The sequence below is a fragment of the Caretta caretta genome, chromosome 23 (genome assembly GCF_965140235.1).
Source record: "Caretta caretta isolate rCarCar2 chromosome 23, rCarCar1.hap1, whole genome shotgun sequence".
NCBI lineage: Eukaryota > Metazoa > Chordata > Testudines > Cheloniidae > Caretta > Caretta caretta.
Window position 1 is genome coordinate 9,147,145 of NC_134228.1, and position 27,905 is coordinate 9,175,049.

General features: G+C 58.3%; 3 protein-coding genes across 9 annotated transcripts in view; 1 reads left to right on the forward strand and 2 right to left on the reverse strand.

Annotated features, from left to right (window-relative positions):
• LOC125629384 (scavenger receptor cysteine-rich domain-containing protein DMBT1) overlaps nucleotides 1-5,041 on the forward strand; it is a 90,707-nt gene extending 85,666 nt beyond the window's left edge. For all 3 annotated transcript variants that reach the window (XM_075122542.1, XM_075122543.1, XM_075122544.1), the window contains 3 exons: nucleotides 5-334; nucleotides 824-1,153; nucleotides 3,446-5,041. In XM_075122542.1, coding sequence (XP_074978643.1) covers nucleotides 5-334; nucleotides 824-1,153; nucleotides 3,446-3,876 — 1,091 coding nt within the window. In that variant the 3' untranslated portion in view covers nucleotides 3,877-5,041. The remainder of the gene's footprint in view (nucleotides 1-4; nucleotides 335-823; nucleotides 1,154-3,445) is intronic.
• A 5,972-nt stretch (nucleotides 5,042-11,013) lies between these two features.
• Nucleotides 11,014-18,718, reverse strand: LOC125629393 (sulfotransferase 2B1). 5 transcript variants are annotated; one of them, XM_048834838.2, is made up of 7 exons: nucleotides 18,542-18,718; nucleotides 17,216-17,369; nucleotides 16,587-16,795; nucleotides 14,547-14,673; nucleotides 13,342-13,436; nucleotides 11,500-11,680; nucleotides 11,014-11,162 (listed from the first exon to the last, which is right to left on the reverse strand). In XM_048834838.2, exons 2-7 carry the CDS (start codon nucleotides 17,349-17,351, stop codon nucleotides 11,047-11,049), a joined length of 864 nt encoding a protein of 287 aa, XP_048690795.2. In that variant the 5' UTR covers nucleotides 17,352-17,369; nucleotides 18,542-18,718; the 3' UTR covers nucleotides 11,014-11,046. The 5 variants fall into 5 exon arrangements, with proteins under 5 accessions (XP_048690795.2, XP_048690792.2, XP_048690794.2 ...); XM_048834835.2 differs by having other exon boundaries at nucleotides 16,527-16,795; XM_048834837.2 differs by having other exon boundaries at nucleotides 17,216-17,404; nucleotides 18,542-18,630.
• Nucleotides 18,719-23,308: 4,590 nt separating this feature from the next.
• On the reverse strand, nucleotides 23,309-27,491 carry LOC125629397 (uncharacterized). Its single transcript, XM_048834845.2, has 2 exons — nucleotides 27,174-27,491; nucleotides 23,309-26,281 (listed from the first exon to the last, which is right to left on the reverse strand). The coding sequence occupies exons 1-2, from the start codon at nucleotides 27,272-27,274 to the stop codon at nucleotides 25,804-25,806; spliced, it is 579 nt and encodes a 192-aa protein (XP_048690802.2). The 5' UTR covers nucleotides 27,275-27,491; the 3' UTR covers nucleotides 23,309-25,803.
• Between the last annotated feature and the right edge of the window lie 414 nt (nucleotides 27,492-27,905).

Here is a 27,905-nt window from a genome sequence, read left to right on the forward strand (position 1 = left end):
GCAGGCTCAGGCATTTCAGAAGTGGCTTCGCTCCGACTGGTGAACGGCCCGAGTCGCTGCGCTGGGAGAGTGGAGGTGCTTCACAACCAGCAGTGGGGAACCGTGTGTGATGACAGCTGGGGCTTGTCCGAGGCTGAAGTCGTGTGCAGGCAGCTGGGCTGTGGGACAGCATTATCAGCGCCACATGGGGCTCACTTGGGACAAGGATCTGACCGTGTGTGGCTGGATGAGGTTCAGTGCACAGGGACAGAAGCTGCCCTCACCGAATGCAAGGCTAGGCCTTGGGGAGAGCATGGCTGTAACCCCGGAGAAGATGCCAGTGTTGTGTGCTCAGGTAACACCCAGGGCGGTAGGAGCTTGTGCTGCTGGAAGTGGGGTGCGGGCTCTGCGGAGGGTGCTAACCCCTGAGAGTCAGCCTACATGTGGTGGTGTGTGTGTGCGTCTCTGTACCTGTTTGTGGCAGTGTTGTGTAGGTGTGTGTGTGAAGGGGTATGCACGAGACAGTCTATGAATATTGGCATACATGTGCAGCAGTGCGTGTGTGCATGTGGCAGTCTGTGTGTTTTGAGGCAATGTGTGGGTGTGCATAGGGACGTATGGGGGTTGTGCATGGGATTGTGTGTGTGTCTGCTTGTGTGGCATTGCGTGTGGGGGGGTGCAGTGCGCGTGTGTGTCTGAGTGCGTGTGCGCACACACAGGTGGGGTGATATAGAAATGCTCCTCTCTGCTCTGTGCAGACACCCCCCCATCCGCGTGCGGTGTCGGGTGTTCGGGCGTCTGGCAGCAGGGAACAGCCTCTTGTGCCCTGTGCTTTGTGTTTCAGATCAGGGCCAGCTGAGGCTGCGGCTGACAAGTGGCCCAAGCTCCTGCTCCGGGCGAGTGGAGGTGCTGATTAACGACACCTGGGGTGCCGTGTGTGACGCCGGCTGGGGCCTGCCGGAGGCGGGGGTGGTGTGCAAGCAGCTGGGCTGCGGCACGGCGCTGTCAGCCCCAGGCGTTGCTCAGTTCGGTCACGGGGCCGGCGACGTCTGGCTGGAGGGCGTGAGCTGCTTGGGCCAGGAGTCTCTCATCACTGAGTGCCAGCTGAGCCGGCTGGGTCCCGGGCTGTGTGGCCGTGGCTCCGAGGCCAGCGTGGTGTGTGCTGGGCAGGCCGGTGAGTGACCAGCGCTGTGCGCCGTAGCCATGCCCATGTTCCTGCAGACATGGGGTGGGCGGGAGAGACACCCTGGCCATGCCAGGGGGTGGCCGGGCTCCGGGGGGGCAGCGCCAGGGCTCCTGCTCACCACACCGAGGATACTGGCTGTCCCAGCGGTTCCGACAGCCCTGCTCAGCCTGGGGCACCACTCCTGGGTCTCTGAGCAGCCTCCTTTGCCACGGGGCTCCCTCTCCTGCCAGCCCTGGCTCCGGTGCTGGAGGCTGCAACCCCTGCAGGCAAACCCAGAGCACAGATCTGCGGGGCAGAGAGCCTGTGGGGTCTGGGAGAGATGACTAAGGGACAGGGCCTGTGGGAGCAGCTGGAGAGAGGCCTCTGGGAGCTAGTGCCCCCAACCCTCTCTCTAACCCATTCCCCCGCCCACTCCTTGGGCTGGGAATGGTCCCTGCACCCCCAGTTTTTGACCAGAACATCTGGTCCAAAAGGGATCCTGGTGGCTACGGTCAGCACTGCTGACCGTGCCATTGACTGTCCGGTTGGCAGCAGCGTGCAGCAGGGCTGGTAGGCTCCCTGCGGCTCCTGGAAAGCAGCCGGCATGTCCCCTCTCTGGATCCTACACTTTGGGCATCCAGGGAGCTCCACATGCTATCCCCGCCCCAAGCACTGCCTCTGCAGCTCCCATTGGCCAGGAACCACGGGCAGTGGGAGCAGTGCCTGTGGACCAGGCAGCATGCAGAGCCTCCTGGCCGCGCCACCACGTAGGAGTCAAAGTGGGGACATGCTGCTGCTTCCAGAAGAAGCTTGAGGTAAGTGCTGCCTGGAGCCTGCACCCCTGACTCCCTCCCAGGCCCCAGTCCCCTGCCCCAGCTCCAGCCCTGATCCCCCTCCCGCCCTCTGAACCCCTTGACCCCAGCTGAGCGCACCCTCCTACACCCCAAACCTCTCATCCACAGCCCCACGCCAGAGCCCGCACCCCCAGCCGGAGCCCTCACTTTCCCCTGCTGTGCCCCAACTCCCTGCCCCAGCCCTGATCCCCCTCCCACCCTCCGAACCCCTCAGTCCCAGCCCAGAGCACCCTCCTACACCCCAAACTCCTCATCCCCAGCTTCACCGTAGAGTCTGCACCCCCAGCCAGAGCCCTCACACCCCCTGTACCCCAACCCCCTGCCCCAACCCAGAGCCATCTGAACCCCTGAGCCCAAGCCCAGAGCCTGTTTCTGCACCCCAAACCCCACATCCCTAGCCCCATCCCAGAGCCTGCACCCTCAGCCAGAGCCCTCACTCTCCCCCGCCATGCCCCAACTCCCTGCCCCAGCCCTGAGCCAGCCCGGTGAAAATGAGTGAGTGAGGGTGGGGAGAGCGAGCGATGGGGTGGGGGGGGAATGGAGGGAGCAGGCGGGGGGCCTCAGAGAAGGGGTGGGGCATGGGCAGGGCCTCAGAGGAGGAGTGGGGCGGGGCAAGGGTGTTCAGTTTTGTGCGAGTAGAAAGTTGGCAACTGCCGCGGCCCCGGGTCCGGAAGAGCGCGCCCTCTCCCCGCTGCGGCCCCGGGCCTGTGGCAGTGGGGACAGAGCTTCTCCGGCCTTGGGGCTGAAGTTGGGAGGGGCTGAGAGGAGCAAATGTCTTGTGGGGGCCGCAGTGCGGGGGGTGGAGTGGGTCAGGACAGTGGGTGCAACAGGCGCAGGGCTGCGGGGGAAGGGGCAGAACGGGATGGGGCCATGGGCGGGGTTGCAGGCAGAAGAGTTAGGGAGGGGCCCCAGGAAACCTTAATCTGCCTCTGGCTGTTGGGAGGGCCTGTGGGGTAGGGTGACCATATTTCCCAAAGGGAAAACAGAACACCACATGGGGATAGACCAACCCCTCCTCCCCAACCATGCGGGGCTGGTCCGAGCCATTCACCTGAGTCCTGCCTGCCCCCTCATACCAGGTTGGGGCTTGCATTGCTGCTCGCTTGAGCCCTGCCTGCCCCCCACCTGACCCCTGCCTCTCCCTCTGCACGGGGCTGGCGTCGCTGCCTGCCCCCGCAATGTTCCTCTGCACCCCACTTTTTGACATAAGCCCACTTTTGCCAAAAAATTCGGAATGGCTGGGACAGGGCTTAAGAAAGGGACTGTCCTGGCCAAAACGGGATGTATGGTCACCCTACTGTGCATGGAGGACGGAGTCGGGCCCAGGCAGGTTATGGGGCAGGGGAGGGAGTCAGCCTTGTCAGGGGCCTGCGCATCTGGAGGGAGTCAGACTCAGGGGCTGTGGGGCAGAGACGAGGCACAGCTCATTGCCTGGCTCTCTCCCTAGGCCCTGGGCTACTCTGCTCTGTGCTCCTTGGCCTGGGCGCCCTGGTGGTGCTGATCTGTGGGGCACTGCTCTGCTGGAGGAGGCGTCGGGACAGAACCGCTGGGAACCCCCTGGGTAAGAGCCCTGGACCCCTGCAGGGGAGAGAAAGGGGGGGCTGGGACAAGGGTTGCCCTGCTGTCCTGACCCAGGAATCCAACCCCAGCTGGAGCCCAGTATCCCTGAGCTACAGGCCAGTGCCCTGTCCATGCCCTGTGCTGCCTCCCTGCATGGGAACCTTCTGCTCTCACAGCTACTGGGATCTCTGCTCTGACTGCCATGCCCAGGCCCACGGTCCTGGCCTGCGGGTGCCCCATCCCTACAGCCCTGCCCTGGCAGTGGGGTCCCATTCACAAGGTGCCCTGGCATGCTGGCTTGGGGGTAGGGTGGGCTAGGGTTGCCAGGCATCCATTTTTTGACTGGAATGCCCAATCGAAAAGGGACCCTGGTGGCTCGGGTCAGCACCACTGGCTGGGCCGTTAAAAGTCCGGTCGGTGGCGCAGCAGGGCTAAGGCAGGCTCCCTCCCTGCCCTGGATGTGCGCAGATCCCAGGAAGTGGCCGCCATGTCCCTGCGATCCCTAGACGCAGGGGTGACCAGGGAAACTCTGCATGCTGCCCCTGCCCCCGGCGCCGGCTCTGCAGCTCTCATTGGCCGGGAACCAAGGTCCATGGGAGATGTGGGGACAGTGCCTGCTAGAGCAGGCAGAACGCACCGGGCAGAGCCGCCTGGTGGCTGCGCTTCTGCCTCGGGGCCGGACGTGCCGGCTGCTTCCAGGAGCAGTGTGGAGCCAGGATAGGCAGGGAGCCTGCCTGAAGCCCGCTGCGCTGCCAACCGGGAGCTGCCTGAGGTAAGTGCTGCCTGGCCGGAGCCTGCACCCCGAACCCCCTGCCTCAGGTCAGAACCCCCTCCGGCACCCTAACTCCCTCCCAGAGCCCGCACCCTCACCCCAACCCCCTGCCCTAGGTCAGAACCCCCTCCTGCACCCTAACTCCCTCCCAGAGCCCGCACCCTCACCCCAACCCCCTGCCCTAACTCAGAACCCCCTCCTGCACCCTAACTCCCTCCCAGAGCCCGCACCCTCACCCCAACCCCCTGCCCTAGGTCAGAACCCCCTCCTGCACCCTAACTCCCTCCCAGAGCCCGCACCCTCACCCCAATCCCCTGCCCTAACTCAGAACCCCCTCCTGCACCCTAACTCCCTCCCAGAGCCCGCACCCTCACCCCAATCCCCTGCCCTAACTCAGAACCCCGTCCTGCACCCTAACTCCCTCCCAGAGCCCGCACCCTCACCCCAACCCCCTGCCCTAGGTCAGAACACCCTCCTGCACCCTAACTCCCTCCCTGACCCCACACACCCTCCCACACCTCAACCCGCTACCCCAGCCCTGAGCCCCCTCCCGCACTCCAAATCCCTTGGCCCCATCCTGGAGCCCCCTCTTGCACCTCAAACCCCTCATCCTCAGCCCTACCCCAGAGCCCACACCCCCAGCCAGAGCCCTCACCCACTCCCACGCCCCAACCCCCTGCCCTAGCCCCAGCCCAGTGAAAGTGAGTGAAGGTGGGGGACAGCAAGCGATGGAGGGAGGAGGGCTGGAGGGACTGGGGGGTGGGGCCTCATAGAAGGGCAGGGGTGGGGCCTTGGGGCAGGGGGTGGGGCAAGGGTGTTCGGTTTTGTGCAATTAGAAAGTTGGGAACCCTAGCCTGGGCCCTTCATCCTGTCCTCTTGCTTGCAGGCCATGTGCACCTGGAGGAGCTGGGGGCTCCAGGGACCCTGGCCCTGCCCCAGGGAGTGGCAAATCCAGAGCCCCCTGAGGAGCCCCACAGTGAGATGACCTGGCTGGTGAGGGAAGACGCGGTGCTGTGAGAGCCGCATGCCGGCCAGGCTGGGCTGGGCTCGGCTCAGCCTGCAGTGAGAGACGGGCCGGTGGGACCCTGCACAGAGCAGCCCCAGGGCTGCCAGCTGCCTGGGCTGTGGGGACGCTGATGGGGCTCGTCCTGGGGCTGGGGCTGCTGGCTGGAGGTCTCAGTTCTGCATTGCCTTCCCCAGCTGCCTTGGAAAGCTCCCCTGCTCTGTCCCACGCCCACAGCTTTCCCTGGTGCAGCTCCCACGTCCATCCCTGAGCAGCCTGTGCCCAGCCATGCAGATAGCATGTGGTGCGCCCTGCAGAACCATTGTCCGGTGCACAGGGACAGCCGGCTCCTTCCCCACATTCAGACGAGCTATGGAGAGAGACTGACTACGGGTGTCTGCCTATGTCCGATGCGCCAGGCCCTGTCTGTCTATACTGGATGTGCCAGGCCCTGTCTGTGCCCAATGCCCCTGAGCTCGGGGAGCCAGACCCCATCTGTCTGTCTATGCCTGACGCCCCCTGAGCTTGGGGTGTCAGACCCCATCTGTCTGTCTGTCTGTGCCTGATGCCCCCTGAACTCAGGGCACCAGGCCCACCAGTCTGTGCAGCAGCCAGCCTGGGTCCCCAATAAATGATCATTACTGTTTCTAGTGTGTAGATAAGGTGCAGCTGCATGATGGTGCCTTGCTTATTGGAAAGGAATGGGCCAGCTTACAGATACAGAAAGCTCCTCTCTATCCTTCCCTCCCCGACCCTGTCCTTGTGCTGTCTAAACACTCTGCGGTACTATTACACAGCTAGACTCGGAGACAGCAACTGCATCCAGGCGCGAACCTGTTGTGCATTTCACTGCAATGTGCAGGTCAGCCTAAATGATCATGGTGGTCCCTTCTGGCCTTAAGGTCTATAGCTCTATGGAACTGTGTGTATAATGGTAACGAAGCACTGTCAGCAAGTCATCCTCTTCCATCCCTGGGGCGTGAAATTAGTAGAGCCCCACGTGGATACAAAATTTGTATCTGCATCCGAGCTGCAATCCACAAAAATGATCCATGGATATCTGGATCCGTGGATCCGTGGCTATAAAGCAGATATCAGCGAGCATGCAGGGCTCTAGGAATTAGGTACTTCCATCTTTCTGCAAAAGGCCTGTTCAAGCGGCTCTGCCTCTTTTAGACAACACTTTTGAGACACTTTCTTAGCAGATGCTTCAAAAGTCCATTGACCTCTCCCTAGGTAGGGTAACCATAGTTTACGTTCCCCCAAAGAGGACACTATTGTGGGGGGAAGGGGGGAATCTGTGGGGAACAGAAGGGAGTACCTGGGGGGTGCTGGCAGGGATGTTTGGGGGGTACTGGAGGGGTGTGTGTGTACTGGGAGGGGTACCTGGGGGAATGTTGGAGGGAGTCCTGCAGCCTCACTCTCGAGGTGGGGGGCAGTGTTACTCCCTGTCACAGTGGCAGGGTGGCTGCGCAGACCCGGGACACAGTGTCAACTGTTAGTCAGCATCTCCCTGCAGGCCTCTCCCCCTCCCCAGGACGATGTGGATGGGATCCAGGAGCACCAGAAGTTTCCTAAAAGTGGGGGGGCCACCGGCAACCGAACAGTGGTCCCACCCTCCATGCCACCCGTTCCTTCCAAGTCCCCACCCTCGCGCCGCCCCTTCCCCCCAGGACCGTGCCCTAGCATCACCCCTTCTCCCAGAGCCCCTGCCCACACACCGCCCCTTCCCCGAGACCCTGCTCTTGCACTGCCCCTCCCCCCGAGTCCCCGCCCTCCTGCTGCCCCATCTCCCCAAGCCCCTGCCCTCGTTCCGACCCTTCACCCCGGGCCCCTGCCCTCGTTCCGCCCCTTCCCCCAGAGCCCCTGCCCTCATGCTGCCCCTTCCCCCCAAACTCCCTCCCTTGCATCATCCTTTTCCCCAGGACCCCCACCCTCTTTCTGCCCCTTCCCCCTGGGCCCCTGCCCCCTCTCCCCGTCACTCATCCTTACAGCTGGTCAAAAGTGGCCCCCCATTCCGGCATCCATGGTGGGATCCAGCTGCTGTGGCTGCAGGGAAGGGACCAATCAGAGATCCATCTGAGTTGCGACCTTGGCTCACAAAAATTCCAGACGTTGCCTCTTATTTGACAAATCCGCCAGGACAGAGGGCGGTGGATCAAAAAAGAGGAAATATCCGGGAAAACCCGGACGTATGGTAATCCTAATGCTAGGTAAGGACAAACTTCCATCTGTGCTCCAGAGTCTGGGGAAGGAGGGTTGTGAGGGCAGTAGGCTGCCCTCCTCCCCAGGTGCCCAGTACTCTCCATGCTGGTGATGGGGAGCAGGCCAAATGTGACCCAGGCTCTGGCTTTCATTGGGTGTTCAGAACTGGTGCTGGGGATGTCAGGAACCAGTGCTGCTAAAACCCGATCCTCTATCACAGAGCAGCTGTGTAGGCGCCGGATCTGGGCCCCCTGGCTTTCATGGAGCATTGATCTCTGGCACAGGGCCTGCATGGGCTAAACTCCTCCAGTGATTGGTCACCTGAGTGTGTCTGTCACCAGGGAGGCTAGCAGCGAGCCCAGATGTGCTGAAATGCACGGCACTCAGCCAGTGAGGGGTTGCCAAGCCCGGGAACAGAGAGGTTCCCCTTCACAGAGGGGTTCCCAAGCCCCGGGATCTTTTTGTAACTCTGTGTGAGGCCCTGATGGAGCGGTTGGGTTCCTTGCTGGGTGGGTGGGTGTCCTGGGGCTCTGTCTGGCTGAGAGCCCTGTTCTCCCTGTGGAAGAGCTGAGCGTTTTGGGCTCAGGGCAGGATGGCAGGGGTGCATTGCTTTGACATGTGGGCTCTGTGTGTGTGTGTGTGGGGGGGGGGGGGGTCTGCGCTAATATTCCCGCCGGAGCTAGGCTATGGGTGGGCCTGGAGCCTGTGTGTGTTTCAGCAGAGGAAGGCGTTCACAGGGGGTATGTTTTCCAGCAGGGAGCAGGCTCACAGGCATACACTTGGATTATCATGTCCTTTAGAGAGGCAACTAGGCCCAGGGGGAGGGCAGCCCCTCTTTGACTCCCGTGGCAGGAGAGATTTCCCCTCCAGGTATGGAGCGGCCCAGGGGGGAACTTAGAGCTCTATAGCATAGAGCCATGGTTCTCCTGCTGCCTGCACTAAGGTGCAGGGCATTCCTGGTGTTCGCTGGCATGTGATTGAGTGTGACTGCTGCTAGGGTGTCCCTTGGTTGTGCTCTGCCAGGGAGCGGAGCCTGTGGAAAAGGCATTTGTGTCTGTGTGACCGGGCAGTTCAGCTCACCCCCCCTCCCATTCCGCTCGGCCACACCGCTCTGCTCCCTGCATATGGAATGGATCACAAGTCCCGGTGGCATTTTGGGAGGATTTTTAAGTGTGGAGGTTGTGGCTTGGGTGTCCAGCATCCTGGGGGTACAGCGCTGGGTAGGTGCAGCTCCACACAGATGGTGCAGGTTGAGTGAAATGATGTGTTTGTAGAGGAGTGGGAGCCCCGCCCCACCCCCTGGGACAATCCATGTCGCTCTGCTTGTCTGTGCGTGTCAGAGAGAGGCTGTCCAGTCCCTCCCAGTTTCAAAGCTGCCATGTGTGGGCCTCGCCATGCCCCCAGGCTAGCCTGGGCCGGTGGAACCCTAACAGGGAGCTCTTTGAGCCTGGCTGTGTGAGGCACCTCTGGCTCTCCATTCATTGTGTGGGTGCGTTGGGTGCCTAACTCAGGCTGTGAGCAACTCTGTGATTTTTTTTTTTTTTAGCCTCCAAACTCCTTGTGAGTATACAGCCCTTTCATAGAATCATAGAAGATTAGAGTTGGAAGAGACCTCAGGAGGTCATCTAGTCCAACCCCCTGCTCAAAGCTGGACCAACACCTAGTAAATCATCCCAGCCAGGGTTTTGTCAAGTCAGGCCTTAAAAACCTCTACAGATGGAGATTCCACCATCTCCCTAGGTAACCCATTCCAGTGCTTCAGTACCCTCCTAGTGAAATAGTTTTTTCCTAATATCCAACCTAGACCTCCCCCACTGGAACTTGAGACCATTGCTCCTTTTTCTGTCATGTGCCACCACTGAGAACAGTCTAGAGCCATCCTCTTTGGAACCCCCCTTCAGGAAGTTGAAGGCTGCTATCAAATCCTGACCCCCCACTCTTCTCTTCTGCAGACTAAATAAGCCCAGTTTTCTCAGACTCTCCTCGTAAGTGATGTCTCCCAGCCCCCTAATAATTTTCATTGCCCTCCACTGGACTCTCTCCAATTTCTTCACATTCTTTCTGTAGTGGGGGGCCCAAAACTGGATGCAGTACTCCAGCTGTGGCCTCACCAGTGCCGAATAGAGGGGAATACTCACTTCCCTCGATCTGCTGGCAATGCTCCTACTAATGCAGCCCAATATGCTGTTAGCCTTCCTGGTGACAAGGGTACACTGTTGACTCATATCCAGCTTCTCATCCACTATAATCCCCAGGTCCTTTTCTACAGAATTGCCGTTTAGCCAATCCGTCCCCAGCCTGTAGCGATGCATGGGATTCTTCCTTCCTAAGTGCAGGACTCTGCACTTGTCCTTGTTGAACCTCATCAGATTTCTTTTGGCCCAATCCTCCAATTTGTCTAGGTCACTCTGGACCCTATCCCTACCCTCCAGCGTATCTACTTCTCCCCACAGTTTAGTGTCATCCACAACTTGCTGAGTGTCCAATCCATCCCATCATCCAGATCATTAATAAAGATGTTGAACAAAACTGGCCCCAGGACTGACCCCGGGACACTCCACTAGATCCAGGCTGCCAACTAGACATTGAGCCATTGATCATTACCTGTTGAGCCCTTTGCTTGAAACCATTTTGTCTTTATCCCTTGTACGTCAACTCATTTAAAACCTTTTAATTCAATCAACTCGTTTTGCTTTTAATCTAAACCAGCCCAGAGCTGAGTTTGAAGTGAAGTGACTGTTCGCTCCAGTGAAAGTCAGAAGCTGTGCTTTTGTCTCTCTAAAGGCTCAGTCAGCTGTGGTATTTCTCTGAACTGGCCAGGTGAGGGCTGGCCACTGTGGGGCAGATGGTTGGGGGAAATTCAGGACTAGGAGAATGCTGGGGTCCCCCTGCACATAGTAACCAAGCTGGCAGAGAGCAGGGTGGGGCTGCTGTGCTGTAGGCAGGCTGTGGGGGCCCAAGTGCTGCCCCAGGGCTGAACAGCACATAGACAATCAGGGCCCTGCATGCTTATCTGCTGGCTATGGGTGTCCAGACTGTGAGCCTCAGCAGCAGAGCATTTAAGGCACCCAGAGTTACAGGGCAGGAGGTGACATAACCCCTCACCCCCAGAACGTGACCAAGCATGAGGGCCTCAGTCTATGTAGTGGTTGCTGAGGAAGTTCAGGGGGATGTCACAGGGCCGAGGGATCTTTAATCCAGAAGACACTTACAGAGCACACTGCAGTGGGTGGAGGCTGCAGCTGGACACAGTCACAGGGGCAACTGGAGATGCAGTGGGCCCCAGGAGGCTGGGGCCAGGCTGACTGGCCAGGTGGGATGAAGGGGTGTTGGAGGCAGTGCTGGCAGAGGACAGCTGAGCCGGGCAATGCTCCTGGCACTGGTCCATCCTGCTAGGCTGGAGCCATGCCCTCCCATGGCCTGTGTGAACCATGGCAGACAGCTGTCCTCAGTAACTCAGCCTGGCTCCCTGCAGTTCAATGCTTTGCTTTATTCCTGCTGTTCATTCCTAATGTGCACCCCATGGGAATGCCTCCATCAGGCCCCCCATCTGGTCCTGGTATATCGTGTCGAAGGCCTCGCTCTGCGCCACCGTGAAATGGTTCTTCCAGTCCCCACAGATGCCTGTGAAATCAGGAGAGGCATCAACTCGGGATTTGCACCGTGGCCATCGAGGGGGTTGGGTCAGAGCGTCTCTCCCCGCACCCTGCACATCAAGGGGAGCTTGCTCCCAGAAGGAGGGGCTGAGCCCACCCAGCTCCCAGCAAGGACTCCTGGCTCTGCTCCCTGGCTTATCCCCCTGGAGGGCTGCAGTGGAGTTGCCAGAGCCTGACTCCCCAGAGATGGGGTCAACCCCATCGGGCTGGCTCACAGCAGCTCCCCTCACTGTCACTATGGGGGGGCCCAGACTCACCACCCCCAGCAGCTTGGGGGGAGTGCCCCAGGGCAGCCATCTCCTCACCCTTCCTCAGGAACGTGCCCTTCTCCTGATCCATGATGTCCTTGGGGAGCAGCGTCGAGTTGCACATCTTGTTCTCCTGCATGGCCCTGAAGGAGGCGTTCTCCACCACCGAGGTGATAGCTCCCTCATCCAGCTCCTGCTCCAGGAACTGGCAGAGTCGCCGCACGCTGCCCCTCAGGTCCTGGGGGAAAACAACAGCCTCAGTAACCATGGCACGGGTTGGTGGAGCCCCCCACGCTGCTCCCAGTGACAGTAATTGTGGCGTGGCGTGGCAGAGCCCCGCTCCCCCAACCTCTGGCAGACAGGGTCGGTGACATTACCTGGGGCCTGGCCTGGCAGAGCCCCCCCCATGCTGCCCTGGGCAGGTGGTGACAGTAACCATGGCACAGCCAGGCAGAGCCCCCTATGTTGCCCTGGGCAGGTGGTGACTAGGGTTTGCCAGGAGTCTCCCAGAATCAGACTATCTCCTGGAGGCTACGAGATTTTAGGGTGCTAAAATCCAGTGGTGCAGCGGGATAAGGCAGGCTCCCTGCCTGCCCTCGCCCTGCACTGCTGCCAGAATTGGCAACATGTCCCCGCGGGAAAGGGGCAGGGGAGAAGGACTGGGGGTCTCTGCATGCTCCCTGCACCCCATGTGCCAACTCCCATAGCTCCCATTGGCCGGGAATTGCACCAAGGGGAGCTCCGGGGATGGTGCCTGCCTGCAGGGAGTAGCATGCGGAGCCCCCTGCCTGCCCCCCCCCCCCAAGGGGCCACAGGGATGTTCTGGCTGCTTCTGGGAGCAGCACAGGGGCAGGGAGCCTGCCTCACCCTGCTGCCCCCCAACTGGGAGCCACCCAAGGTATGTGCCACCTGGCCGGAGCACGCACCTCTTCCTGCACCCAAACCCTCTGTAGCCCCCTCCTGAACCCAACTCCCTCCCAGAGCCCACACCCCTCATCCCTTCAAACACCCTAATCCCTTGACCCAGTCCAGAGCCCCCTCCCAGAGCCTGCACCCCAACCACCTCACTCAGCCCTGAGCCCCCTCCAGCGCCCAAATTCCCTCCCAGAGCTTGCACCCTGCATCCCCTCCTGCACCGCAATGCTCTCCCCCAGGCACAGCCTGGAGCCCCCTCTCACACTCTGAACCTCTCCCTCACCCCCTCCCACACCCCAATCCCCTGCCCCAACCCGGTGAAAGTGAGCGAGGGTGGGGGCAGACAGGGACGGTTACAGTAACCGGGGCCTGGCCCAGCAGAGCCCCCCCGCCACTCCCTGGCAGACAGGGACAGTTGCAGTCATGAGGGCTTGGCCCAGCAGAGCCCCCCTGACTGAAGCTATTCTGGGAGATTTCCCCCCACCCCAACATTACGTAATGTCATTTTCATTTTCTCAAAATATCCTATTAAAGTCTCCCGGATTGCTTTCAGTAGTCACTGGGAGACCAATGCTGAATCTGGGAGTCTCCCAGCCAATGCTGGAGGATTGACAACCCTAGGGCATAGTGACTAACCAGGGCAGGGCCTGGCGGGCAGGGCCTGGCAGACAGGGACGGGGGATGAGGACAATTTCCAAACCCTGGATTGTGTCTGCACTGGAATGCTGTGAAACATGGATGTCAATGGAGCAGCTGGACAGGCATGGAGCTGATTCACCACCCACTCCCACTAGTTCACATGGCGCAGCCTACTGGACCTTAATGGGGTGACTCCTGATTAACATCATGATGAATTAGGGGAATCAGCCCCATTGACTCCAGTTCAGTTACTCCTGATTTACCCCAGCCGGGGAGCTGGCCGATTGACTCCAGTGGAGCTATGGCCAGTCTACAACAGCGGGGGATGTGGCCGGGTCACTTTACCTGCTGCAGCTCTTCGTAAGTGATGAAGAAGAAATTCTTTTTGCCCTTCATTTCCATCCAGCCTCTGACATGATCAAACCAGGACCCGTGGGGCACTGCAGGGGCAGAGAGCAGAGCGGGGTGGGGCTGTGAGTGTCAGCCAGAGAGTCAGCACAGCGGGGACTCATGTGGGCAGGGAATGCTCCTGCCAGGCTGCGAGGAGACACTCCGATGGAGACTCCTAGAAACGTCAGGCTGGAAGGGCCCTCAAGAGGTCAGCACGTCCATCCCCCTGCACCAAGGCAGGGACGAGTCACCCTAGATCAGCCCTGGGAGGGGTTTGTTCAGCCTGTTCTTGGAAACCTCCAGTGACAGGATCCCACAGGGTCACCTTTCCAGAGCTGAGGTATCCATGGAAAGTTTGTCCTACTATCTAACCTACATCTCCCTTGCTGCACACTGAGCGGATTCCTTCTTGTCCTCCCCTGGGTGAACACAGAGAACAGAGGATCCCCATCCTCTTTACAGCAACCTTTCCCAGCTTCCTCCTCTCTGGACTGAACACGCCCTATTCTTCCAACCTTTCCTCATAGGCCGAGGTTGCCAAACCTCTGAGAACCTTTGTTGCTCTTCTCTGGACTCGCCTCAGTTTCTTCCCGTCTTTCCTAAGGACACAGTCCCCCAGCTGACGCCTCACCAGTGCCTAGTGCGGGGCAATGTCCTGGCAGACGAACACTCCTGTTAACATCCCCCAGAACGATAGCAGCCTTTTGTGCGGCTGTCCCATTGCTGACTCACGCTGAATTCGTAAGCCACTCTAACCCTCAGATTAGACCCTCCACCCCCTAGCCAGTTATTCCCCACTGTGTAGCTGGGCAGTTAGTTTGACATGTGATGGACTCGCTGCTCACGTCACCCTAATGAGATGAGACTAAAGAGCCCCAATACCATTAGGCCCGTGCCCTGGGACACATGGAGAACCCCCTTTCCCCCCAGGGAATGGCTAGGGGCAGGAGCTGGGACCGGAGAGCCCTGGTGAATACCCCCCCAACACACACACACACCACTGCTCAAGGCTGCAGAATGATGGGATTGTGGAGTCATTGGGATCCGCTCTCTGCCCTGGCAGCAATGTGGGGCAGACTGCATCTGGGGCTGGCCAGGCTTGAATCTGGTATGGCACCTCCCATGTCCCAAGACGTCCCAGGCCCTGAAGCCACACTCACCATCCCCGCTCAGAAAGTCCCGCAGGAACTGCTCAAAGGATTCGGGGTCCTTGTACGAGCTGCACATCTTGGAGAAATAGAAATAGGAGACCAGGACGTCCTTGGGATTGCGGAGTGTGTAGACCACCTGGAGGGGAGCGCAGGCAGGGTCGGACCAGCAGCGTATTAACGCCTAGGCCGACAAGGCCTAGGCCTAGGGCAGCAAATTTGCAGGGGTAGCAAATTTATAATAGCAGCCAGAGGCTGCTTCCCCCGGCACCTGTTCACGCCCTCCGCCCCCGGCCCCGCCCCAACTCCACCCCTTTCCCGCCCCTGCCCTACCCCTATTGGTCCGCTTCCCCAAATCCCCGCCCCAGCCCTCCTCCTCTCCCGAGTGCGCCCTCTTCCCCCCTCCTTCGCGAACCTGTTTCGTGCACAAGCACTGGCAGGGAGAGGGGAGAAGCAGGACCCGGTGGTGCGCTCAGGGAGGAGACGGAGTCGGAGTCGGAGCGGAGGTGAGCTGGGGGAGCTGCTGGGGGGGGACAATTATTTCAGGGCCTGGGGTGGCAAAATCATTAATCCGCCACTGGGTCAGACCAAGACATAGGCTGGGGGGAAAGGGCAGGGACTGGCACAGGAAATGGGCTATTAACTCACCTATGGGTCAGGGAGCCCCTGAAGCACTCTGCAGAGCAGAGCTGCCAGCATCACCCTCCCGGCTTGACTGTCCCCGGGCATCCAGCCGTTGGCCCCAGAGCCAGGTAAACACCCGTTGCTCCACAGGGGCAGGGTTAAAGCACTTGGAATTCAGGCACAAGCTTAAGGCACATGCCCCACACCCTACTCCCTATGTGTGACACTCTGTGCCCCAAAGAGACACTCTGTACCCATATTCACCATGGTGATATGATTCGGATAGGTTTTGTACAAAGCATGCCTTGTGAGGTGTCATTCTAAAAGTCTTAATCTGTTGAACATTAATATCCTGTTAAATTCTATGTGCTGTGATTGTATGTGAAGTTATGAAGTTTGGCGATGTGTGTGCCACTGAAACCTGTTGTAAGGTTGGGGACACCCACAAGCAGCCTTTGAGATACAACGATAAAAAGGCCAAACAGTGTTGATGACCTACTGAGGAAATGCAGCCGCTCACAAGGATTACCCCAGGAACTGTGTAGAATAGAAACCTCTCAGAGATAGCACCGGACAATGGGAACTGTTTGACTCAGCAAAAGAGCTTTCCAGCAAGTTGGAAGAAGATATAAAAGGGGGAAGTGACATCATGACTGGACCTCACTCTCCCTACAACAGAATACCCAAGAATACCAGAGGAAAAGACAGAATTGGGGGGCAAGAGCTGGTGCCAGGCGGGAAAGAAGAAAGCCCTGCCTTTGTATGAAACATTAGCAAATTGCTCGTACTATGTATGTAACAGGGTGATACACTGCTTGATTCAGATCCTATTTAGTATATTAGGCTTAGATTGCATTTTTGTTTTATTTCTTATGGTAACTATCTTTGATCTGTTTGCTATCATTTATAATCACCTAAAATCTACATTTCTGTGGTTAATAAATCGATTTTATATTTTTTATATAAAACAGTGTGGTTTAAGTGAAAGGTGGGGGTGGGGAAAGTTCAGCTCAGTTATTAAAGGCTTTGTGCATATTCCTCTCCACATCGAGGGAGGGGGAAGACGGGGTAATAACTAATATACCGTTCATGTTTTTGACCAGGGCAAGACAGTACAGCTCTGGGGTCCTAGTCTGGGGAGTATTTTGGCCGAAGCCTCTCTATTGTTGGCTGGTAGAGCATTCATGAACACAGCCGGGTGTGGCCACTGCCTGTGGATGTTGCTGTGAGTGCAAGCTTGGAGGGCTTTGCAGCTTGCCACAACATCACAGTGTGAGAGGGAACCCACACTGGTAAAACAGAAGGCTTGGCTGTACTCCAGTTCCAGGTGGCACCCTGGGGAGGACCCATCACACTATGGATCTGCACCTTAGCCCCTGTCACCCCGGCTCTGTACTGTAACCCCCATGCACAGCCTGCCTGGTCCACCTTGGCCCTGGAGCCAAAGAAAGATGTGGGGAAGAGCTGGACGGGGAGGTGGCAGGTCAACAGACGGGGTCGGGGATAGCTCAGTGCAGACTCCAGCCCCAGGCGGGTAGTGAACCAGGGCACGCGGGTGGAGTTGAGGACGGCTCGGTTCCAGGCTGGGTCCCCGCCGCTGCGGATCAGGCTCAAGATCTCGATCATCCACACTGTGCCTGGGGGACAGGGGGCTTCTGTCACAGGTGCCTTGTGGGGTCTGGAGCTGTCTCTGAGCACTGCATGCCTCCCTGGGCCAGTGGAGCCAACAGGGCTGAGCCCCACCACTGCCCCATAGCCCTCCCAGCCTTCTCCTATAGCCCTCCCCACCATCCTCCCCATAGACATCCAAGCCTCCTCACCCCATCCCCTATAGCCATCTCAATGCCCCCGAGCCATCCCCAACCCCCAATAGACACCCCAGACACACTCAGCCCTCCCCATCCCCTCCCTGATAGCTGCGCTGGCCACACCCAGCCCTCCCCATGCCCCACATAACTGGATTCCAGGATAACAGGTTGCCCCTCCCCTCCTTCCCAGGGCCCTCTCCCACCACCCTGACTCAGGATGATCCCCCTTCCATGCCTGCAGCACCCTACCTGATTTGGGGTAGGTGACATTGAAGACATCATCATCCTGCACCTGGAACTCCTTGTGGGTGAAGCGCAGGCTCTGCTCAGAGTTATATGCAGGGGGGAACTTGATGCCCTGGTATGTGACGTACTCTACTGCCATTGCCCGGCCTCGCAATGCCTGAGATGACCAGCCCCGCAGGGAGACACAGGAGCCTGTCATCACGCACAAGAGCCTGTGTCTACCTGATTGCAGACCCATCTCCCGCCCTCCTCCCCCCTCCAGCACTGTGCACCCTGCCACAGGGCATCGGGCCTTGCATCAACCCTCCTGCAGACCCATCTCCCCTCCTGCGCAGCACTGTGCACCCTGCCGAGGGGGCATCGGGCCTGCATCTACCTGACTGCAGATCCATCGCTCCCCCCCATTGTTCACTGCCTGGGCAGCGCTGATATGCAGCCCCCGTAGGCAAGGGTTAAAAGCAGCCCTGGAGAGGGCTGCAATTGGGAAAAGAAGTGGAAGTAGCTGAGGGAGTAGCTGACCATAGGTGTGGCCAGCCCAATCAGGCCACAGCTGGCCCTATAAAGAGGCTGTGAGCTAGTTGCTAGAGGAGTTTGACTCTAGGCCTGGATTGAGAAGGACCTGGTTGCAAGGTGCCTGAAGCAGAGCAGTGCTGGGAAAGGGCCAAGGGAGCTGGGCAGCTCCAGCCTAATAAAACCCCACGCTGAAGGTTTTGTTGAAGGCCTATGCAGGTACTGGGGCTGAGAGGGGCACTCTGGGGATAGACAGAGGCAGCAGATCCAGCCTCCTTGCCAACGATGAGTGGCCATTACAGACTGCAATCTGCCCCGCTGAGGTGGGCTTAGAGGATTGGGGGTTCCCCTGGGAGCGGAGACCCAGAGTGTGGGGGTACTGCTGGGGCACCCTGAGGTAAAGGGCACTGGAGTCTGAGGGACATGGGGCCTAAGGCAGGCGAGACACTGGCCAGCAGGAGGTGCTCCAGAGCTGGGAAAGAGCTAATTCCCAGACACCAGCAGGAGGCGCTGCACCAGTAAGTCGGTGCTTTGCTACAAGTCCCCATGGGCATCTCCTACCCAACCCTGAGCATGCCTCACCACTGCAATGGGTGCCCCATGCACGCCTCCCTGCTGGGCACCCCTCCCCCTGGTTACCCTCTACCCAGCCCCCTCCCTGCTGGGCACCCCTCCCCCAGGCATCCCCTGCCCAACCCCTCCCCAGAAAAGAGCTTTCCCCCTTGCCAGGATTAATGACTCACTGCACTGGGGAGTGCTTGCTCCAGCCCTGCCAGGCCCCTGGTTATAGTCTCCCTCCCCCGCAAGCCACGTACCCACCTGCCCAGATGGCTCTGCCTGGGGGTGTGGGAGGCAGCAGTTGGGGTGTGAGGTCCCTGGGAGCTCAGGGGATTGACCCCTGCCAGGGAAGAGAGGCCAGAACAGAAGGTCTCTCTGCAGCACCCCAAACCCTGGCCTGGCACAGCTCTTGGAGATGCGGGGACGAAGGTCTGCCACGGGGAGGGATCAGGGAGCCAGGCCCTGCCCAGCCCCTGAGGCCAATGATTTCCAGGAGAGACAAAGTCCAGGTGGTCAGCCCCTTCCCGAGAACAGAGGTGGAGACACATGTAGGGACAGAGTTCTCTGCCCGTGCACCACAGCCTGCCCACAGAAACCAGCCGAGGGGGTGGGTGTGCGGGCAGGGGGCGAGAATGGGAGAAGGTGGATGGGGATAGAGATAGAAAGGGGGTGGGGGGGAGGGAGAAGATGGAGGGTATGGACGCAGTCAGAGAGAGAGGGCAAGAGACAGACTAACCGAGACAGGAGGGGCTGTGACTGTTGCGGCTGCCGTTCCCCTTTGGAGCCAGCAGGAAGGGCCGGGAGAAGATGGGCACAGAGCGTTGTCTGTGTGCGCCATAAAAGGTTGAAAGGGGTTTCAATGGTGATTCTTCTCAGGGGATTGGGCAGGACATCCCAGACCACACTGAATGGGGGGTTGTTGTAAGAGTGAGCGACCAAGGATTAGTTACCACGGTATCATTGGCCCTGGGGACACCCCTGTATCGCCACAGCTAGCCCCATTCCAGGGGCTGACTCCCCCTCTCTCAGGCCCCTTTATGCTGCCAGAGGCACTGAGTGTCACCAAGAAGCCGCTCTGGGTGTCGGGCGCTAAATTAGGAAGCGGTCACTTGCTCCCCGGCTGGGGTGGCTCTGGGAGAAGCAGGGGAGGCTGCAGAGGCAGGGACGAGCCGGCTATGGCACAGGCAGGCGGCAATGCCAAGCCGGAGAGCAGTGAGGCCAGGCTGGGCCCAGACACCTCTGCCCCACTCTCGTCTACACCATGCCTCCACCTCAGCTTCCCTCGTGGGAGTTCGCTGCTGGTGTCGGGACAGCTGTCTGCAGCCATAGGACAGGGTGAGCGGGGCTAAGGGCTGGATTTTCAAGGGTATTTTGATGGCCAGAGATGCAGATAGGTGCCTTGTGATATTTTCAAAAGCACCTTGGTACAACCGGGCACTGCTCTGTGTCTTCAGGCGCCTAAAAATCAGGCCCAAGGTGCTTTGCTTTGTTTGTGTAGGGCCTGGGCCACGTGTCGGGGTGTGTGTACATGTCCAGCACCTGGCACCATGGGCACACAGCTGCTAGGGCTACTGGCAGATAAGTATTAAACAATACATGAGCCTTGCTCAAAGGGTGGGTTCAGGATCCCCGGCCTGTGCCTGAGCATGAAGGATCCTCCAAGCCTGGAGGAGGCAGAGAAAAAGGGGAGCCCTGGCTGTGAGCAGTGGTGGATTAGCCAATGGACTGCTGGGGCCTGGGCCTGGCCCTAGGGGCCCTGGCCAACTGGGGGACTCCCTGGAAAAAATTATTTGCAGTAGCAGACCAGGGTGGGGGAAGCCCCCAGCGGCCCCCATCCCCAGCAGAAGCTATGGGATAGAGGAAGCCCCCCCTGTTTTGTCCCCTCACCCATCTCCAGCAGAAGCCGGAGGGTGGCAGGGCAAGCCCCCTGCCCAACACGCTCTCCAGCAAAAACGCCAAGCAGGCGAAGTGGGAGAAGTTCCAGTGCCCCGACCCTGGTCCCCTGCGGAAAGCGCAGGGGGCAGCGGCGGAAGCCCCAGCACCCGGACCCCCACTGCGGCCCTGGGACTGGAGGAGCTCTCACTCCCTGCTGCAGCCTGGGCCGTTTTGCAGGGACAGAGCTTCTCTGGTCTTGGGGCCACAGTGGAGGGCGTGGGGCAGAAAGGAGCAAAACGGGGTTGCAAGGCTGCAGTTGGGTGGGTGGGGGGCGGAACGGGGACCAGTGTGTCCCTCTGCTTTTTCCCACACGTGCGGAATGAATATTGTTATGTGCACACCACCTCCATATCGGTGCACATAACAAAATTCATGTGGCAGGGCTGAGGGGCAGAGGGGTCCGGTCTGTGGGAGGGGGCTCAGGGCTGGGGCAAAGGGTTGGGGTGTGTGTGTGGGGGGGGGTGAGGGCTCCAGCTGGGAGGTGTGGTCTCTAGAGTGGGGCCAAGGATGAGGGGTTTAATGCATAGGATTCCCCAGGGCTGCAGTGGGGAGACAGGATTCCCCTCAGCTCTCTCTTGCCTCAGCAGCACCTGGGCTGGGGTGGGAGAGGCACCTCTCCCTGCCGCGGCAGGTCTGGGTTGGGGCCGGGGGAAGGGCAGATCTTCCCGCCGTGGCAGATCTGGGGGTGGGGGGGAGGCATCTCTCCCCATCACAGCCCTGAGCGCCTGTGCGGCGTTGGGGAGGACCCAGGGTGGAACGGGGGCGGGCCTGAGGAAGGGGCAGAAAAGGGTGGGGCATGGGTAGGACCGCAGGCGGAAGGGGCCGAACTTGGGCTGGGCTGCAGGCAGAAGGGGTCGGGAGGGGCCCCCACTTGCTCTGGCCTAGGGCCCCAGGGAAACATCATCCACCTCTGGCTGCGAGGGCCAGGATCTCCGGAAGGGCTCAGCACGGAAGGAGCCCTGTGGATAAAGCCATACCTGTGGGTGCTGAGCCGTTCTGGAGATCCGGGTCTCTCGCCAGTTCTGCTCCCTCCCCCCAGCAAACTTGGCTGGCCGTGCCCAGGGACCTGTCCGGGAGCCCCAGGGACAAGCTAGCGGCTGTGGCTGGAGGATGGCCATTCCCCAGGTTCCATCCCACCGCCCGGCTCCTTGGGAGAACCGGCCCCTGGAGACACTTAGTGAAAGGCTGGTGATGCCGCAGCTCTGATGGGCAGCCTCTGCTCTCCCTGCAGCCGGAGTCTGACCATCGTCAGAAGCCACTGCCAAAAGTCACGCTTCTTACAGTGAGGAAACAAGCACCAGCGCCATGGCTCGGCCCCCAGCGCGGCCAGGGACGAACTTGGCAAGGGAGAGGGGCTGAAAAGTTGTTTCACCAGGCACCTAAAGGTGCAGTGTCCAGCCCGGATCGTCCCAGTGTTGTGCAGAGGAAGCATGTTTCTGTGTGAAACCCTCCAGGAAGTGCAGCGGGTGGGGTCTTGAAACAGCCTTGTTGTTGTTTAATTCTGCTGTTGGCAGCTGTGCAGGAAGCCAGGGGAGGTGCCCGAAAAGCAAGGACTTCACCGAGAGCCTGTTCAGCCCGGAGCAGCAAACCACAGAGCATGCAATAGAGCAGCATTGCTCAGGCCTGCTCTGCACTGCACTCCCCGCTCTAGACTCAGCTCTGCAAAACTCTACAGCGTCGCTAATGCCGGAAGGGGCGGGGGTGTAGCTGTGTTGGCAGAGGAATGCCCTCTGTCAGCTCACGCTGCAGCTCCGCTGGCGTGAGTTGCCGGCATAGCTACACCATCCAAGGCTGTGTAGTGTAGGCAAGCCCTCAGGTTGTAAGCAGGGAGGAATACACTCCTCCAGCCTACAGAGCCCCTGCTGCTGGGGATAGTGAGTCACGTATGCTAGGATCTACGGAGGGACTTAGGCACTGTGACGGTGAGAGTTGCAATGCCTGCCTTTTAGGCGCCTAGAAAATCACAAGCACACACTGCAATTCCCAAAGGCTAGCTTGGCACTTGTGCTCCCTGTGTGATGTGTGGGAAGAGATGGCAGCTGGGAATGGGATCCCCAAAGCCAGCACCTGGAGCGGCTCCCTGCCTACACCAGCTACAGGGAGATGCTGATGGGAGGGGTGTGAGCTAAGCCCTGACCATTTCACTGCATTCAATGCCTGTGTCCAGGCTGCAGGGAGGGGCCTAGTGCAGTGCCCCTTGGCTAAGCTATGCTCTGCCCTCCCTCCCTCCGAGTCCGGTCAGGTCCCCTTTCAGGATCTCAAAGGCCCAACAGCGTCATGAGGGATCCCACAAGACAGTGGGGGCAGCAGCCATGATGGTGAAGCTTGCTCCTTCCAGTCTGTTGCCCCGTCCCTGCACTCCAGTGTGATGCGTACCCTCCTCTCCCACCTCCCCAAAGGTACACACCGGCTGGCTGTGGGCGGCTGCCCCATCCTGTTGGCACAAACTGATCAGGCACATTTTGGTGACTTTTGAATCCCTTTTCCAGAAACTCTGGGCACGTTGCCATGCCAGCCAGGACACTGATCTCAGCTCTTCTCAGGGACACAAACCAGACCGTCTGCCACCCTCCACCTGGCTGCCTTTCGTAAACAGGGGCTGAGCTGGCCTTTCACGCCTCAGACAGCTCAGTGCAGGAGCCTTGGTGAAGCCAGCCTGGCATGAGGGGTGTGCCCAGCCCCTGGCTGTGGGGCAGCACAGGGGTATGGCCAGAATACATTGTGTAGTGGCTGTTCTCTGCTCCCCCTGTGGCTGCTGGGGAGCAGAGTGTGAGTTAGAGCCACCCAGTCAGGGTTCCTTCCCCACTCTGAACTCTGGGGTACAGGTGGGGGGACCTGCATGAAAAGACCCCCAAGCTTATTTCTACCACCTGAGGTTAAAACTTCCCCAAGGCACAAAGTCGTTGACCTTGGATTAAATGCTGCCACCACCAAGTGATTTAACAATCAATCAGGAAAAGGACCACTTGGAATTCCTATTTCCCTAAAATATCCCCCCAAGCCCTTACACCCCCTTTCCTGGTGAGGCTTGAGAATAAACAAGATGAGCACAAACCAGCCTTGGATTTTTAAGACCCAAAAAACCCAATCAGATTCTAAAAAACAGGACTTTATTAGAAGAACAAAAAAGGATAAGAGAACAACTCTGTAAGATCAGAATGGAAGATAATCTTACAGGCAGTCAGATTCAAAACATAGAGAATCCCTCTAGGCAAAACCTTAAGTTACAAAAAGACACAGAAACAGGAATACACATTTCCTCCAGCACAGCAAATTTCACAAGCCAAAACAAAGAAAACCTAATGCATTTTCTAGCTAGATTACTTACTAACTTTACACGAGTTGGAGGGCTTGCATCCTTGATCTGTTCCCGGCAAAGGTATCACACAGACAAAAGCCTTTTTCCCCCCACTCCAGATTTGAAAGTATCTTGTCCCCTCATTAGTCGTTTTGTGTCAGGTGCCAGCCAGGTTACCTGAGCTTCTTAACCCTTTATAGGTGAAAGGACTTTGCCTCTGGCCAGGAGGGATTTTATAGCACTGTATACAGAAAGGTGGTTACCCTTCCCTTGATATTTGACACACCCCAAGGTTGCTCTCCAGGGACCAGGCAAGGGAGCACAAAGGTGGCTTAGAGCAATGGTTCTCAGCCAGGGATACGTGTACCCCTGGGGGTACTCGGTCTTCCAGGGAATATATCAACTTATCTAGATGTTTGTCTAGTTTTACAACAGGCTACAGAAAAAGCACTAGCGAAGTCAGTGCAAATTAAAATTTCATACAGACAATGACTGGTTTATACTGCTCTGTAGACTATACACTGAAATGTAAGTACAATATTTATATTCCACTAGATTGATTTTATAATTATATGGTAAAAATGAGAGAGCCATTTTTCAGTAATTGTGTGCTGGGACATTTTTGTATTTCTGTGTCTCATTTTGTAAGCAAGTAATTTTTCAGTGAGATGAAACTTGGAGGTACACAAGACAAATGTGACTCCTGAAAGGGGTACAGTAGTCTGGAAAGACTGAGACACTGGCTTAGAACCCCCATCCCTTTGTGCCTTCCCCAAGTGCAGAGTCACTGAGGGTCAAGGCATGGAGCCAGGCTGCCCTTCACTCAAGAGACCTGCCTCCACCGGACCCCATAAGCGCGTGTCTGCCAGCAAAGCTGCACTGCATTCCGTCGCTGATGGATCAGGCCCTTCCCCCTTTGTGACAGCCCAGTTGCTGAGGTGCATTCCCAACCACTTTCCCCAGTGCTCAGCCATCTTGCCGTGCCCTTGGGTGGGCAGATGCCTTGTCAGAGCCGCTCCTCTCAGCAGGCCACTGATAGCTCCTGCCACAAATAACCTAGCCAGGCAGAGAAGCAGCTACAGCCATTAAAGGAGCCCCACAGAGAGAGATACAGTGCGGTTGTGCCCCCTTTGGGGTGCTGGGCACAGAGGCCTGGCAGTTTTGTTGATGTTTAAAGGAGTCTCTTTCCTTCAGCTAGTTTTTCACACGAGGGCAGGACTTTTCTACCCGTCTACATGCCTGACAAGCTGCAGGGCTGGCAGGGTCCCCCCACCACAGCCAGCTTGGAAGTGCCACCAGGCCAGGGAGAGGGGCATGGGTGTTACTGGATTCTTTAGAACTTGTTGGTCTTACTGGTGCCTATTTGACTCTGCCACCCTGCAAACAGCTGGGAGACACGATCTCTTCATTAAAGACTCAGCGCCCTGCCTCACAAGTATGGGCCGAGTCAGCTCACGGTCCCCTCCTCGGACTCTCCCAGCCCACTCTCCAGCAACAGCAGGACAGACAAGTCTTGAGACCCCTGTTATTTCTAAGCTTAAAAAATAAGGAAGGAATCCCCCCACCCCTTTATAACCATAGCAACAAAACCTTGATAGGCTCCTGGAGGAATGACCCTTGCAGAAGGAAGTGAAAATATTCCCTTTATTTTTAACCCAACTTTAAATAGGCAGCAGATATTTCTCTTTGGGTCTTCTGGAAGCCTTGTTTTGCCCCAAGGGCTCACGGCAAAGGAGCATTCTGGGCCACAACCAAAAGAAGGGTGACCAGCTCTACACAGAGATTGGCTGCCTCTCATCTTCAGTCCCCAGCTGTTGGGCTCGGGGCAGGGAGCGCCCGGTGCTGGTCCCAGGTCGGACCGGATGGTCACAATAGGCCTTTGGGCCTCACAATTTAGTGATCTGGCTGGGTGAAGGCAGCCAGAACGGGTGACTAGGGATCTCTGTTTGGGGCCGCCTCACCCTACAGACAGGGCCAGGGCCACGGCCACAAAGCCACGCTCACCTGAGCTATCCTGCGGGTACGTCCCCAGGCAGCTGGAAGGATGCCTCCCAGCCTGGGTAGACAGACACGCGCTACCATGTGAAACGCAGCAGTGCAGCCCCTGAGTCCGGGGCAGCGGCTCAGGCCACACACCCGGGGTGGCTGGCTCCTCCTGCAGCACAGGCCTCTGTGGCCACACTGGGGCGAGCGCCAGCAGAGCGAGCCCGTGTCTGTGCACGTGGGCTGGGAAAGAAAGTCACTGTTTCCTGGCGTTCCCAGCCACGCCCCCCTCGTCTGTCACACTAGGTCAATTCCGTGTGCTCTCCAGGCCGGCTGAGTGGGCCGCATCGGATGGGCAGCGGTCTCCCTGCTCGATCTGCACTTTAATGATGGACTTCTTCTTGTTGGACATGGTGGCCTTCACCTGGACCTCCTGGTTGGTCACCTCCAGCTGGCCGTCCTGGTCATCAGTGAGCCTCGTTTTCTGGAAGGACTCACACTTATAAGGAGGGTTGTGGCTGTACATATAGTGGTAGAGGCGCTCCATGCTGTGGAAGTGTTTCCTGCCAGCGAAGAGCTGGATGGCAAACTCAATGCTGTAGAGGAAGCGGTCGAAGGGGTTGGAGAACATGATGGCCAGGGTGAAGGCAGCGGACTCGTAGCTCAGCACCCCGATGCTCCCGCGGGCCGTGTAGCTTGTTTTCACAAACAGGAAGCTCTCCGAGGAGCTGGGGGGGATCTGGGGCACAGGGTCTATCATGGCACTGCCGCTGAAACAGTAAGTCCTGGAGGAAAACACCACGGGGTTCCTTCATTACACAACATCCCTAACAATAATTAATAACTGCATCCCCCAGCAGGGGAATCCTGACCCTGGGGTGGGTCACAGCCTGCCCGCTCTTCTGCAGAGGGGACACGCAAGTCACCAGACAAGGGAGTGCAACCCCACCTGGGCCAGCCCCCAGGGCAGATGGGTCTTTCTGCATGACCAATGCACAAGGTGGTATTGGTTCCTAGCTGATAAAATGTTACGTGGTCATGCACATTGTTCTTAACTACAGAGTAGAGGCCACACACAGTCAGATGGACATCTCATACAGCTGCATATGAGTGTGTAAGTACACATGTACCTGTGTAGGTAAGCATGTGGGTAATGTACATGTGTGTATGTGGAGGTGGTGAACTAAATACACTGAACACCTTTACAATTAATCACAGGCCTATTGCCATGTCATCTGCCCCCAGTCCATCTCCCTGGGACTTACTCTCCAACTTCCCAGGTGGCTTCCAACAGCCGTTTCCTCTCAAATCAACTGCCCAGGGAAATGTTTCTCCCCACCCTGAAAAAATGTGTTTTCCCCCCTAAAATACCCTCAGTCCTGGACACACAAAATATCCTGGCTCGAAGGTCGAATACAATCTTGTGCCCCTGCAGGGATAGAAACTTTAAATATAACCCAGAGGGCAGGGGGATTTGTGGTGATCCAATGGGACATACAGCACTGACGTAATATACAGGAATGGATGGATAGATAGATGGGGTGTATGGGGATGGATAGACAGACAGACAGATATTCGGTAGCAGACACATACCCCACACCGTGGCACATCTGTCTAGACACCAACCACAGGCTGACTTGGGAAGCCGCGTGGACGGGGCTATGGGAACCTGCTTACCTGGGGTTCTCGAGGGTCATGTCTCTGGTGTTGTTGATTATCTGGATGCCCACACACCGGCCTGCAGCCGTCTCCTGTACCAGCTTTTCAACATAAGCCATCTCGCAGCAATAAGGGATTGTTCAGCAATAGCTCCCGCGGAGCACCACCAGCCCCTCCCTGGGCAGAACCGACTCCCTGCCCTCCCAGCCCCTGGCCTAGCACCAGGTCCAGCGCTGGCTGCGTGTGCTTCCTGCTAGCTGAGGTGGAGCCCAGGCTTTGCCTGTGGGGCAGGGCTGTGGACAGGCAGGATGTGACGGGGCAGGAAGTGTGGGCAGGGGCTAATCTGCAAAAGGAAATCCTGGCTAATCAATATTGGGGAGAGCCAACACAATGGTTGGGGAGGCTCATTGCTACCAGTGTGGATTACTTGACAGTTCTCGACAATCAGTTTGTCCTGCTCCTTATAGGGATTGACATGACCTGTACCAGTGCAGGACGGGGGCCCAGGGCACATCTGCTGGCAGCTCAATGGGCAGTCGTGGGCACACAAAGAAAACCGGTGTTGGAGGCGCATAGGGAACGGGATGGCTGCACCAGCATACTGTGTGCAGAAAAGGACAAGAATGATCCAGGAGCTGGAAAAGCTCTCGTACAGAGACAGCTTGGAAAGCTGGGGATTGTTACCTTAGATGGGATGGAGGAGAGAGGACAGGAAAAGAAGATCCGTAAATAATGAAGGGTCAGCAGAGA